Source organism: Gobius niger (assembly GCF_951799975.1).
Source record: "Gobius niger genome assembly, chromosome: 17".
NCBI classification, from domain to species: domain Eukaryota; kingdom Metazoa; phylum Chordata; class Actinopteri; order Gobiiformes; family Gobiidae; genus Gobius; species Gobius niger.
In genome coordinates, this window is record NC_136868.1 from 14,560,569 (window position 1) to 14,575,047 (window position 14,479).

Here is a 14,479-nt window from a genome sequence, read left to right on the forward strand (position 1 = left end):
ATTGTTTTTTGCTGCATTTTTGTCACTTTTCTGTCACTTTTTCGTCACTTTTGTCACCTTTAAATAACTTTTTTTTAATTGTTTTATTGTTGCCCGTTTGTGGCAGTTTTGTCACATTTTTGTGGCTTTATCATCCTTGTTTTTGTCTCATTTTTGTCGCTATTTTGACGCTTTTTTCCCCCAAGAAGTTTAGATTTGGGTAAAGCCAAACTAGAGGAATACGTGATCGGTTCAGGCAGGGGTTAAAAAAATTAAGGCGTCCAGCACTAAAAACATAAAGGCTAAATAAAAAGTCCTCAGCATCACCAGTCTACCCACCATGGATGTATGGCTAAATATATCCCATGAGCGCCACCCATAGGCAGCAGGAGAATTAGGCTATAAAATATAATAATATATATATATAAATATATAGTTTAAATGAAAATGAAAGACAATAGAGAAATACATAAATATCCATCCATTCATTTTCTTCTTCTTGTTGGAGCTGCCCAAATCACATTGCACCAGCCCTTATGGCTCCTTCTGCAGGTGGTGGGTTCACAGAAGGACGTCCTCACGATTCTAACTGGGCCTGTTGATCTCTCATAAGGGGCTTCTGAACCGCTCTTTGTCTGACCTGCTTGCCATGGGAGACCCTACCAGGGGCACGACGCCCCGATAACAGAGCTCCCATGGGCGCTCAACCCCCTCCTCCACGGTAAGGTGGCGGTTCCAGGAGGGGAAATACATAAATATTCATTCTAAAACAACACATCATCTACCAGTGTTTTTCCACTGATTTATCTGATTTTTCTGATCCGCAAGGTGGAGCTTCGATGACTCATGTTGAGCTCCTGTTTTTTATTTTTATTTTTGCACAGAAAGCAGTGGGTCCCGTATGCAGAGCTGAGCTGAGATGGAGGATTTATTCCACGCACTTGGGTTGGATTGGCTCGACTATAGGAGCATTGTGATATTTCTGTTTCTTTTCGCCTTGTTTGCAGATATAGTGAACTTTTGGCGACCCGCAAACTATCCTCCGGGACCGTGGCCGATTCCATTTGTTGGAGACATAGCTCGCATCAAAATTTCGAGGATTCATCTGGATTTTGCGCAGGTATCAGAGCCGTGTCGATCACAGTTGTAGCTTATGGCACATCTCTAACAAAATTGCTCACACAACCTCATATAGGCTACGTAACGTGGAGAAAAGTAGCCTTCAAACAAGTGAAGTTTCCTTTCGTTGTTGGCTGTGTTTACGGAACTGAGCTGCTGACCTTACATGACTTCACTGTCTTCGTGTTGCGCAGCCAGGGGCGTGTCCAGACTTTTCACTGATGTGGCCCAGTTTATGTCATGGAAATATAGTTTAGGTGCATTGAAAATACTTTTTGTCAACTTTTAGTGCTAAAACTGCTCCAGCTGTTTCACTACATCCCTCAAATGTTACCTTACGCGTCACTCACTTCAACATGCTCAGATTTCTAAAATACCATGAAGAAATGCTGCAGGATTACTAACTCTTGCCCCTAGAGGCCATAAGCGCAACCGCAGGTGTCGTAGCAAGTTGCGATTTTTTTTCTTATTAATTGTCTGTGAGAGTTAAAACTACACTGACAGAGAAGACAGGGGAGATGGGGATATTGTTCATCCAATTACACAATGGAATTTTTTATTTTTTTTTTGCTTTCAAACTTATTCACCTTATTCCGAAGGCTCGCGTGGGCGCAACGCGTACAACGGAAGTGCCGAGACAACGCAAAAAGTGGCAAAAGTGGGCGGGGCGGCACAGGCAGCACGGTAGCGTAGCGTTTAGTGCTCGTGCTTCACAGCTATAAGGTCCCGGGTACGATTCCCACCAGGATGGGGCCTTTCTGTGTGGAGTTTGCATGTTCTCCCCGCATCTGCGTAGGTTTCCTCCGGGTACTCCGGTTTCCCCTACCACTAAAAACGTGTACAATAGGTTCCCCTCTGGGGCCAGGACTCCTCTGAAAAAGAGATTCTTAATCTCAGTGGTACCATCCTGGTTAAATAAAGGTCAATACAAAATAAGCATTATGGGATTAGGAGCAATTGTAAACTAATGGAGATTTTTAAAGTTAAAATACTGGGGTTGTTGTTCGCATTAAAGCACATGGACACCACAGTGTGTTAGATGTATTTACCAGCAGCAGCTAATGGAGTTGTTCCACTGCTTTTTTCTCCACTTTTTATACTGTTTTTAGCTAATGTTAGTCCATGGAAATGTATGCTAACAGCTGCAATGATGGCGGATCTCCATGGTAACTGTGGAATTTTCTGAACTCTATTCAGAAAATAAACCTCTAAAGGTTTATTTTTGCAGGATTTGTAAAAAATAAAAAATAAAAAACTCACTAAGACATAAGCCATGATTCCTTTATCTGCATGTAAGTTTATAAAACAAGGGTAGGCAAAATAAGCATTAGCTTCAGCCTATACCTTTTCGGTCATTTTGTATGTTATGTTATGAAGAAGTATACTTAACTGAATGTAAATCTTTTGTTATAATTTTGACCGAATAAACTGAACTGATACATGTTGAAGCCCTGTTACACTTACATGTGCATACATCGTCTCATGAAAGGTTTAATCCTACCTCCTGAAGGTGCATACTGTCGTTTGTCCTTGGGCAAGACACTTCACCCACCTTGCCTCCAGTGTCAGTGTAGATCGGTGTATGAATGAGTGTGTGAATGGGTGTCTGGATCCTTGCTGTAAAGCGCTTTGCGTGCCTAATGTCGGTGGAAAAGAGCTGTATACGTTGAGACCATATCCTATTCTATTGCTTCAAGTTACTTAAAACTAACCTAACGAATATAAAGCCTACCGTAAAAATAAAGATATATATATTTGAATCCAGGTGATTTTAACCAGATTAAATCCTGGTTCAGTCCTTGGATGAGAATCGCTGATGGGTATTTGTTGTTCCTGCAGTTTGCAAAGAAGTATGGAAACATCTACAGCCTTCGTTTGTTCGGAGGACAAATGGTGGTGATCCATGGATACAGGCTCGTGAAAGAGGCGCTGGGCATGAGAGGAGAAGACTACGCTGACCGACCAACTATACCACTCTTTGAAGAATTGGTTGGAAATTCCGGTGAGTATAAATCCTACTTGCTTCATTAAAATAATTATTTTGACATTGTTGATAAGAGCTGGCACACAGGATTTGTGGCGTCCAATGGCTACCTGTGGAAACAGCAGAGGCGATTCGCTCTTCAGACGCTCAAAAACTTTGGTCTGGGTAAAACGTCTCTGGAACCGGCCATTCAGCAGGAGAGCCAGTATCTGGCCGAGGTGTTTGCACAACAGAAAGGTGCTTCAGTCACTATTATGAAACCCTTCACATACAGAACACTAATGAGTTTTGAATTGGCAAGTCAAATATGTCCTTGTTGTTGTTTATTGCAGGTGAACCGTGTGACCCTCACATATTTATAAACAAGGCCGTGTCCAACATCATTTTTTGTTTGGTGTTTGGTGAACGGATGGACTACGATAACAAGAAGCACCAGCAGATTCTTGGGGACCTCAAAGAGGTGATACAACTAGAGGGCAGTATTTGGTGCCAGGTTTGTTTTCATTTATGAATATTGTATGTACACAAGCGGTAAAAAACTATTTTGGACTTGACTGGAGGTGTTCAGAGAATTGTATTCAAGAAAAAGAACAGTATAAAGTAGACATCCTTTCAATAATTGTAATAATTGTGAAAGAAATGTTCAAAGTATGGTAATAATTAAGTCATGTATTTACTTCAGACGTGTAATATATTGAATCAAATACAAACTGCATCTACTGTAACTTCCTCCACACAGGTGTACAATATCGCCCCCTGGCTGATGAAGAGGCTGCCTGGACCTCACAAGAAGATTTTCACTTTGACTCAAAAGATAATCGACTACATTGAAGTTAAGATCAGTGAACACAAAGAAACCCACGATCCGTCCAATCCACGAGACTACATTGACTGCTTCCTCACAGCAATCGCAGAGGCAAGATACTAATTACTGGAGCTTATATCTAAATTAAAAAATAGACATTATCTTTTTTTTTTTCCTCTGCAGAGAGAGGATAAAGAGTCTGGATTTGATCTAAAGAATTTATCCTTTTCTGCCTTGGATTTGTTTATTGCTGGCACCGAGACCACTACAACAACTTTGTACTGGGCTTTACTGTTTATGACACACTACCCACACACCCAAGGTATGATCGATCTTTTACCTGGTCAGGCTACACACAAATGGATAAATAAGGCACAAGTAAATACATCATCAAAGCCACAGTTGCGTTGCTATCTTGTATTCTCTGGCTCTGCCTTTCTGTGAGCTCCAGGCGTCTTGTTTTGTCTTTGCAAATATGTAATCTGCCAATTTTCAATTTAAAAAAGGGATGTTATTATTTCTAGAAAAGGTCCAAGCTGAGATTGATGCCGAGGTGGGATCGTCTCGAATGCCCTCGTTGCAAGACAGAGATGAGCTGCACTTCACAAACGCAGTGATCCATGAGGTGCAAAGGATGGGAAACATCCTCCCTCTGAACTTGGGGCGTATGACCACCAGAGAAACCATTCTGGAGAACTTCACCATACCCAAAGTACACAAGGCCAGTGCGGTTTGAACTAAAATGTTATTGAAAATTAAACTTTTGTCTTTTTTTAATCTCAGGGCGTCATGGTCATCGGTAACCTTGACTCTGTGCTCCACGATGAAACAATGTGGGAAACACCAAACACCTTCAACCCTGGGCACTTCCTGGACGAACATGGGAAATTTAGGAAGAGAGACGCCTTTCTGCCATTTTCTATAGGCTAGTAATACTCTTTTTTTTTAACAACTTTTGAGCCCATGGGCTTTATTAGCAAGACTATGTTCACATATTTTTATATTTTTTGACTGGTTTCTAGTCTGGAAGTCTTTTCACAAGCCACAAAGCTCAGTTTTGTTTGACTAAAGTGCTGTACAGACAGTGTAAACAGTAAATAGTGCGATAGTCAATTAAAATGTGATAAAACAATTTAAGATGACACCAAACATCTAGAATACCGATAAAAGTATTGTACAAAGAAGCCAGGGAAAAATATACAGGGAAAAAACAAACCCTCCAATTGTGCGGTCTTGTCAGTGTTAAATACTCGTGTGTTTTTGGTTTAATTCTTCCGCAGACTGAGCTGGCAGAGGTGCAGGGGCAGGATGTTCCATAGTTTAGGGGCTGAAAAGGCTCGATCTCCTCTTGACACAAGCCTATACTCGGCAGGTGTTTACTACAGTATATTATGTTTATTGTCTGCTCTCAGGTAAGCGCGTGTGTCTGGGCGAGCAGTTGGCCCGGATGGAGTTGTTCCTGTTTTTCTCTGGGCTCCTGCAGCGGTTCACCTTCTCTGCCCCGGAGGGAGAGCAGCCCACCCTGGAGTGTGACATGGGCGTGGTGCACAGTCCGAAACCATACCGCCTGTGTGCCAAGCTGAGATAATCTGTGGTAGAGATAAACAATGACAAAAAAGTAAACTTTGGAGTTTTCCCATTTAATTAATGTGGGGGCTATTTTGCACTTTTTTATTTTAGGCTGAAGTCAAGTTATAGCCTAATTTCTTTTCTTTCTTGCTAAAGTTAATTTTGCATTTATGCTTGTTATTTCTTGATTGTTATTTATTTATTATAGGTCAATGTTGCTTGCGTTCATTTACATAAGTGGATCAGGCTGTGAGGGCACATGGTTTTTTACTAGCGACAGAGAGGCAGCAGAAAATGTCTGTGAGCTTGCTATCCTCTCCTCAAATGCATTTTTTTGTACGGACATTGGTTGATTTTGGTACCTCTTAACCTGTGTAAAACCTAAGCCATAATGTAGACTCAGTGGCCATTTGAGTAGTTAGATAATTTTTTAATATAAGTTTTATGGACATATAGCCAGTACAATTAAATTAATGACTTTTCCTTTTACAGTCCAGGTTCGTTCCACAGTTCTGTCCACAGCAGAGTTAACGGCCAAGAATATACTTCATAAACATTACCAGCCCAGACATGAAAAACAGATGTTAAATCATTGTTTTACTCAAATAAATTGTGTGTTATTTATTACTTTACGTCATTTGAAAGTTGTGTTTGAGTCACTACCCCGTGGCTGTACTCTTTCCTGTACCCTTACTTTCCTCACAGTGGTCTCTACAATGCTCCAGGATCATGCTGGGTCTCTACAAGGTCAAAAGCACACAAATATCAACTTTTTTCCACATAAAAAGTTGCATAATGCACCTTTAAGAAAAACAACTGCCAAAAGCTTTAGGTTGCCAAATCCTGTGACTAAAACTAGACACAATAAACTTGTATGTTTTTGTTGTGCCAAAACATTTTTCTAAGTTATTCATCCAAAAACACAGATGTGTGGAAAAATTATCTTTACATTTTGCCAAGTAAAGGTTTTGATGGGAGTAAATTAGTAAATAAATAATAATACTGAACCTATTGAATGCATAATCACCAAATCCTGGTTCTGTATATTTCATTTTTTTTTAAAATAAATTAATAAATCCTGTATGTCAGTTAAACAAAGCTGCGCCTCCGCTTCACAGCTAGAAGGTCCCGGGTTCAATTCCCACCAGGATGGGGCCTTTCTGTGTGGAGTTTGCATGTTCTCCCCGTGTCTACATAGGTTTCCTCTGGGTACTCCGGTTTCCCCTACCACTAAAAACATGTGCAATAGGTGAATCCTCCAGCCAGGTGATTCTGACCATCAGCCTGGCTCCACATCATGGAGCCACTACCATCGACCACTGCTCCTTACGGATTGCCCCAGCAGCATCGAAGGATGGGTTAAATGCAGAGGACAAATTTCCCTACGGAGACAATAAAGTAGGAAAACAAAAACAAAAAAAAACGAATTGGGCATTGTGGATTAAATGAACAAAAAAACAAAAAAATGATCAACATAATTAAAAAAGAGATCATTAGATCCATAGAACTCAGATTCTGAAAGACTTGTGTTGCACGTCCAGTCTGTAGGCGCATAATGACAATAACATTATAAGGAGGATAATCAACTTGACTCTCATGTACCAAGTCCATTGACTAACTCTGGCTTATCAGCTCTTCCCTTTACCCTGGAACCGGTCACGAGTGAAGGGTCATTGAATCTGTTTTATATCACTATTACATTTGCCACTACTTCGATATAGCTTAAGTTGAGCAATGAATCAAATCAGATTCGAATCAAATCACTAAAACAATTATTCCATGAATTTGCAAAAAGGAGTAGGTTTAGAGTTTTTAAAGTAGGCTATAAGCTAAGGTAAAGTTATTGCAAAGCAACTCTCTGTTATACTCAAAGCATTAGAGTGCAGTATCCTCTGTGAGTGAGAAAGCCTGACATGAAGGTCCTCCCTATGGTCCTCCTCCCACAGTGGAGCTGTTGTGCTGTAGCTCGACCCGAACAGACGAAGCTGAGGGTCGACTCATCAGGAAGCTCAGAGATGGAGGCTTTATTCCAAGCACTGGGTTTGGAGTGGCTTGACTATAGAAGCATTTTGATTTTTATATTCCTTTTCGCTTTGTTTGCTGATATTATTAAATATTGGCGACCTCAAAACTACCCTCCAGGACCGTGGCCGATCCCATTTATTGGAGACATACCTCGCATTTCACCTTCGTCAATGCACTTGGATTTTGCGCAGGTACAATCTCCAACCCTCTATATTTTACCAGCAGAGCCTAGATCAAAACTCCGGGTCGACACTCTTTTTCAGAAATAAAAAAAAACATAATTAAACAGAATGACGCAGTTTTGTAGTAAACAGATACAATCCCAGTCTGCTTGGTTTGTGGTAAATGTCCACGTTAGTCTGCGCTCTCACAGGAGCTCTCTCAAGAGACTATGGCGTCAGCTCACTATCTTTAAGTTGAGGTCGCAAATACAACATCAACGCGCGCATTACACAGGGTTAGAGGGCGCATGCACTAAAAGTGAGCACACAAACTATAACAGAGCGCATGTGTCCTCATACGCCCTGTGTTTGCATTTCAGCTGCTGTTTTCAGCCACTGCGCCCTCTCTCTTCCAAAGTTTGACCGCTCGGTTTTCTTCTTCATTCAGCACGTTAAGTCATCAGAATAAGGCTGACCAGTCGATCAGATATAGTAAACAACAGTGCAGTCTGTACTGAACAGATGTATTTGACCTAATACGTTGCCTCAAAATATAAAAGTAGTAAATAAATATTATAAATAAAATGTGAAAAAATAGATGATGCTACTACTACTACTACGACTACTACTAGGCTACTACTACTACTACTACTACTACTACGACTACTACTACTACCACTACTACTAAAAATAATAATACAAATAATACAAATAATGATAATAAATGATGATGATGATGATGATGATGATGATGATGATGATGATGATGATGATGATGATGATGATGATGATGGGACAAAAAAAGGAAGTCCATGTTCTGCAATCTGATTGGCCAGTGCGAGCAGAGCAGTGTGATTGAACAGATTTGCTCAAACATAGCTATATATTATAAGGATTAAAGATTAAAATTAATCATTCTTAACTACTCCTCGGCTACAATACGTAGTTGTTGGAATGTAATAAAGCCTTTTTTGTGAGTAAAAAATCCAGTATGTTCGCGTGTTCAGTCCATAGACTGTATCTGTATTGTATATCTGTGTATCATTTACAGTGTTAAAATATAATGAATTTTGTAGATTGCTAAATCAATGCAAACAGCTAAAATAATACATCAAACCAAACATGCAACAGAATGCTGGAAATGGCATGTGATATGTTTAAAAAAAAAATGTTTTTTTTTGTGCTCCTAAAGAAAAAAAGTTAATTTCAAGCCCTGCTGTGAGTCATCTTTATGACTGAAGAACCTTCATTGAAGTTACTGATTAAGTAGATTGAGTTCTGGGTTAGTCCTGGTTATTTATTTTTTCTGTCCTGTCCAGTTTGCTAAAAGGTATGGAAACATCTACAGCCTTCGTATTTTTGGAGGAAGAATGGTGGTGATCCATGGATACAGGCTCGTAAAAGAGGCGCTGGCCGTGAAAGGAGAGGACTACGTCGACCGACCAACCTTCCCTATTTGGGCAGAATCAATGGGAAATTCAGGTGAGTAAGAGTTTAGTTTAAATATTCCCTTTATTTTGTTTATTTTTTTGTGGTGCAGGTCTTGTGGCGTCCAATGGCTACCTGTGGAAACAGCAGAGGCGGTTCGCTCTTCACACACTCAGAAACTTTGGTCTGGGTAAAAAGTCACTGGAACCGGCCATTCAACAGGAGTGCCAGTATCTCGCCGAGGTGTTTGCACAACAGAAAGGTGCTACATTATCATCCTTATTACGCTTCCCTTCTGACACAGAACATTATTTAGTTTACAGAAGGATCAGATCTCGACATGACGGTTGAGTAGTTTGGAGCACATCTCACACAGCCAGAGTTTGCATATTCTTCTTTCTTTACATTATTATTATTATTATTATTATTATCATTTATTTTTTTCATATGTTTATTTGATAGGGACAGAACAAGAAGCATTGTTACAATAACCGATGCCATGCTCATAGGCCGTATAGCTAAAAGCTAGTTCGCAGACCTGGTCCCTAAGACATAAAATATTAACATTTACATAAATCATTACAAATAATACAATTTAGAAAAAGTTTGCAATAAAATATTATAAACTTCTGTTGTGTCCACAAGTTTGATTCAGTTTGAGCCACTGTTTAACTTTACTTTTAAACTCGCTCAGGTCTGTTAAAGTTTTCAGATCAGCAGGTAAAGTGTTCCAGATCTGTGGCCCTTGTACCGCAAACGCCGTCTGTCCAAGAGCTCCCTCTTATGCCTGAAGTACATTATAAGAATTGATTTTTACGCTTGTCAGTCATTCCACCAGCTTCATGAATCAAATCAAAAGCTATCGGCATCATCAGCTTATTGTCCATCTATTACAAGTGCATAAGACAGGTTTTAATGCTTTTGAAAATATGACTTATTTAGATGGATAACATCTGTTGCATAATTATCATTTTATTTCAGTGAAGCAGCCATTTTAATGAAGAAATGCTAGGCAGAAATGTTATTTTTATTGCCTTAATCTTTGTCACTTCCTGTCAGTGTCCAATAAGGAAGTGAAGCTATAAACATAACACAAATGGCCAAACTAAGGAAAGCTTGGGGACAATCTTTTGCAAAATCTTAAATATAATCGTGGTAACTATGTTTAAGAGTCACAGACATTACAGCCCCCCTCAGAATCACCTCAGAATACAGCCGTCATTCCCATGAAAATATAAACTTCAAAACTCCACTGATTTGTGTAACGTTTCAATGTTGTTGATTTTTTCAGGGGAATCATTTAATCCTCACATATCTTTAAACCAAGCCATGTCCAACATCATCTGCTGTTTGGTGTTTGGCGAAAGAATGGAATACAGCAACAAGCAGCACCAGCAGATTCTTGAGCAGTTCAAGGAGCTGATACGGCTAGAGGGCTCTATCTGGGTCCAGGTTTGTTTTCTATTATAAATATTGGACTTAGTTATTGAAGTTTTACCCCTCCTTCCCACTGTTCTCCCGTATTATCCCGTAAATCTTCCGTAATATTGTAACTCCAAACTGGGCCATACATTTTTTTCATGGGGTTTTGATTTTTAGCAAGTAATGTTGAACAGGTCCTGCTCTTTTCCACATAGGTGTTTAATGTCATCCCGTGGTTGATGAAGAGGCTCCCTGGACCTCACCACAGGTTTACTACTTTGATTCAAAATATGATCGACTACGTAAAGGTTAAGATCGATGAACACAAAGAGACCCACGATCCATCCAACCCTCGAGACTACATCGACTGCTTCCTCACTGAAATAGCTGAGGTAAGTGCCGGATGCCCTTCCTGTTGGAGCATGTGATGAAGCCTAACTAGATTTTATCCTTTGAATTGAGTAGTCCAGACCTTTTTGTCCATGTAAGATGGTACTGTCGGTAAAGAAGCCCTGATCAAAAACAGTGTCTTATCAACGAAACCTGCTCATAGACTTTAATACTTGATTTTTGCTACATGAAAAAAAGGACTTGTTTTTGTTGTTTGTTACTATTTTATTACTTTAAAATGTACATCAAGTGTAGCATTAATAAAAAAAAATATTATTTATTGTGTTTTATCTACAGACAGAGGATAAAGAGGCTGGATTTGATACGTGGAATTTATGCATTTCTGCCTCAGATTTGTTCACTGCTGGCACAGAGACCACTACAACAACTTTGGACTGGGCCTTGCTGTTTATGATTTACTACCCACACATCCAAGGTGCGTTTGATATCCAAAGCCTTATGGCGGGTGTACACTGTGCGATTTTGGCCGTCTGCGACGTACGATTTGTTTATTTATATGGATCCCATTAGCTGAGAGCAAAAAGCAGTCAGCTAGTCTTCCTGGGCCCATTCCAAACAACGTACGATCCCTCGTCATGAGAAAAATCTTAGGTCGTAGCTGAAAATCGCAGGTCTTAGGTTGTACAGTGAGACAGGGACAAAGATTTAAAACAGAACCGTCATACGAGCAAAGACAATCAGGCAGTGTATGACATTTTGGAACGCTAGTGGCAGAGTGAGGCATCCTCTCGCTGCAAAGAGGATCTCTGTCAGTGTCCCGTCAACACATCAGCCCATCCTGCACCGCTGCCAGAGTCACAGCAGCAACTTGAGGCCCTTTTTCCTAGGATACTTGGTAGATCAACCAGTCACAAGTCATGAGAATGAAACGTCACACATATATCAACCAATCAGCTTATCCCTTGCCCTATCCACTAACCTTAAGGATAGTGGGCTGGTGCCTAATCTTAATGCGTCTCTGATTGGATGATTAATGTCCACCGTTTACCAAAAATGTTTTCGCGGCTGGCGACATCCAGAATGCATTAGATTACCCCAAGTCTTAGTACATTAATCAAGGGCCTCGACAACTAAAGCCTGCAGAAGAGCAGTCTTGATGCCGAAATAATGACACATTATCAAATCAACTTGTTTTTTGTATCAAACAGACATGGCAGCAGGAATATTTTTGATTTACAAACAAGCAAAGTTTGGAAACCAGCTATGGCCCAGACACCAAACAGTGAAACAGACAAATGCAAACACCTTCACAGCAAGGAATAACTCGAAAACCCAGGGGGAGAAAAAAGAAACCATGAACCACACTGACGGAGAGATTCCACTCCATTAGGCCCAGGGTTGATGGGAGTCCTTCTGCAGATACGGCCGACGAATGTGGAGCGAACGTCCAGTTCTTGTTGGAGCAGGACAGTGGGGGGAAAGTGCAAATGAGAGGGCAAGTCGCTTAGACATCGATGGGATTGGACTTCAGTAATGACCTGCAGTCCAACCAGAGCGCTGCTGCTGGATGAACATATTAGTCCAGTACTTTGCTCTCAGCACTGGCATCTTGTCGCTTAGATAACAGACTTTATGTAGCTCTGCATGTGTATAAGTCTCTTTTACTTGTTTGTTCGATTTTAATAATCTCAAACTATTAGAGACGATGCTAAACATGCTGCTCTTCGGTGTGATGCGTTTTAAATCTGAAACAGTTTTCCTGAAGATGTGAGACAGGCCTCAACTCTGACTATGATTAAATCGATAAAGCTGCTGTGTCTCAGGCGCCAAGGAGACGACCAGTGATCTTGTCTCAGACCATCTTTCCTCTGTGTCTTCAGAAAAGGTTCAGGCTGAGATCGATGCTGTGGTGGGTTCCTCTCGAATGCCCTCGATGGAGGACAAAGACGAGCTGCACTTCACTAACGCAGTGATCCATGAGATTCAGAGGATGGGAAACATCATCCCTCTAAATGTGACGCACGTGACCACGAAAGAAACCACTCTGGAGAACTTCACCATTCCCAAGGTGCACACGGCCAGCAGGATATAAACTAAAATACTAATATTTTTTTCGGGATTAAACCACCAAACAGCTGTTAATTGTTTTGATTTGTATTATTTTGACCTATAATGCTATTATGGGTGTTTAATTTCCTCTTTTTGAGTCAGTGACGAGATAACATTTGTGCCATCTCCCACTTTGTGCGTGCTATGTAATATTTTTATACGACTGATACTCTTTCAAGCACAGTTTTATCTGGCTCTTTGGAACATTGTAGAAAAAAAATTGACTGCATTTAATATGTCTTTGTAATCTCAGGGTGTCATGGTTACTGGCAACTTAGATTCTGTCCTCCACGATGAGACAATGTGGGAGTCTCCACACACCTTCAACCCTCGCCACTTTCTGGATGAACATGGCAAGTTCAGGAAGAGAGACGCCTTTTTGCCCTTCTCTATAGGTCAGTTCAAAGGTTTTGTGCTTATTTTGTAGGTAAGGATGAAGATATTTTTTATACAGAAAGGTATCATGACAAATATCTTTAAGTAATTTGTATTTCTCCTATAGCCCTAGAATATGGAGGGTCATTGATAAATCTACAATAAGACAAAATGCACTTTTAAACTGAGCGTGCCTGAAAAGTTGTTGTCTGGACATGTTCAGATTCAGGTATAATACCTGGGCTGGTAAATTAACCTTATCTAAATGACCTTTGCTACTTATACTTTTACAATAGTTTCGATGTTATCTGAAGCTCCTTAAATGGTTGGTCTCATATGAACCCGACCGGTGCCTGTCTGCTCTCAGGTAAGCGCGTTTGTCTGGGTGAGCATTTGGCCAGGATGGAGTTGTTCCTGTTTTTCTCTGGGCTCCTGCAGCGGTTCACTTTCTCTGCCCCGGATGGAGAGCAGCTCAGTCTGGAGTGTGACATGGGGTTTGTCCACTCTCCCAAACCATACAGCCTGTGTGCCAACCTGAGATAGTCTGTGGGATGGTGGCATTACTTTGGAAAACCATCTACTTCCCATTTTCTTCAATTGTTAACAGATTTGTGTGTCATATTTGTCTTATTGTAAACTTACAAAGTTTCAATTATGCTGCTGCCTTGTGTCTGGGACACTCTGTCTCTTGCAAAAGACAAATGCAATCTCAGTTATCACTGTCTTGATGAATGAAATAAAAATAATAAAGATAAGAGATAAAAGTCTACTTTGTCTCTCTCTCACACACGCACGCCTATTAAATTTCACATCTAAGTCCATTGACTAACAACACTATGTTATCTGCTCTGAGTAATCATTAATTACAGTTAAATCCCTGTGGTCACGGACCTGTACAGCAGCTTCATATTTGCTTATATTACGATTACAAGCTTATATTAAGATTGCAAGCTTCCTCCAGCTCTTTCGTGGGGATCCCAAGGCATCCCCAGACCAGCCGAGAGATAGTCCTTCCAGCAGTTGTTCCCCTGAGCCTCCTGTCAGTGAGATGCGCATGCCCGGAAAACCGCAGGGAGGCGACAAACCCAATACTTTAATATAGCATATAACATCAGAGTGCAGTGTTACTGGGAAGACAAGCAATAAACCTGC

The 14,479-nt window shown here is 40.5% G+C and overlaps 1 protein-coding gene across 1 annotated transcript; it reads left to right on the forward strand.

The window, feature by feature from the left end:
• Nucleotides 1-867: 867 nt before the first annotated feature.
• LOC306977381 (uncharacterized protein) lies at nucleotides 868-13,946 on the forward strand. The gene is made up of 18 exons (XM_079575682.1): nucleotides 868-1,099; nucleotides 2,938-3,100; nucleotides 3,170-3,319; nucleotides 3,415-3,575; nucleotides 3,822-3,998; nucleotides 4,071-4,209; nucleotides 4,412-4,599; nucleotides 4,671-4,812; nucleotides 5,300-5,430; nucleotides 7,403-7,672; nucleotides 8,962-9,124; nucleotides 9,183-9,332; nucleotides 10,362-10,522; nucleotides 10,708-10,884; nucleotides 11,180-11,318; nucleotides 12,724-12,911; nucleotides 13,206-13,347; nucleotides 13,695-13,946. Exons 1-18 carry the CDS (start codon nucleotides 899-901, stop codon nucleotides 13,868-13,870), a joined length of 3,018 nt encoding a protein of 1,005 aa, XP_079431808.1. The 5' UTR covers nucleotides 868-898; the 3' UTR covers nucleotides 13,871-13,946.
• The last annotated feature ends 533 nt before the right edge of the window (nucleotides 13,947-14,479 follow it).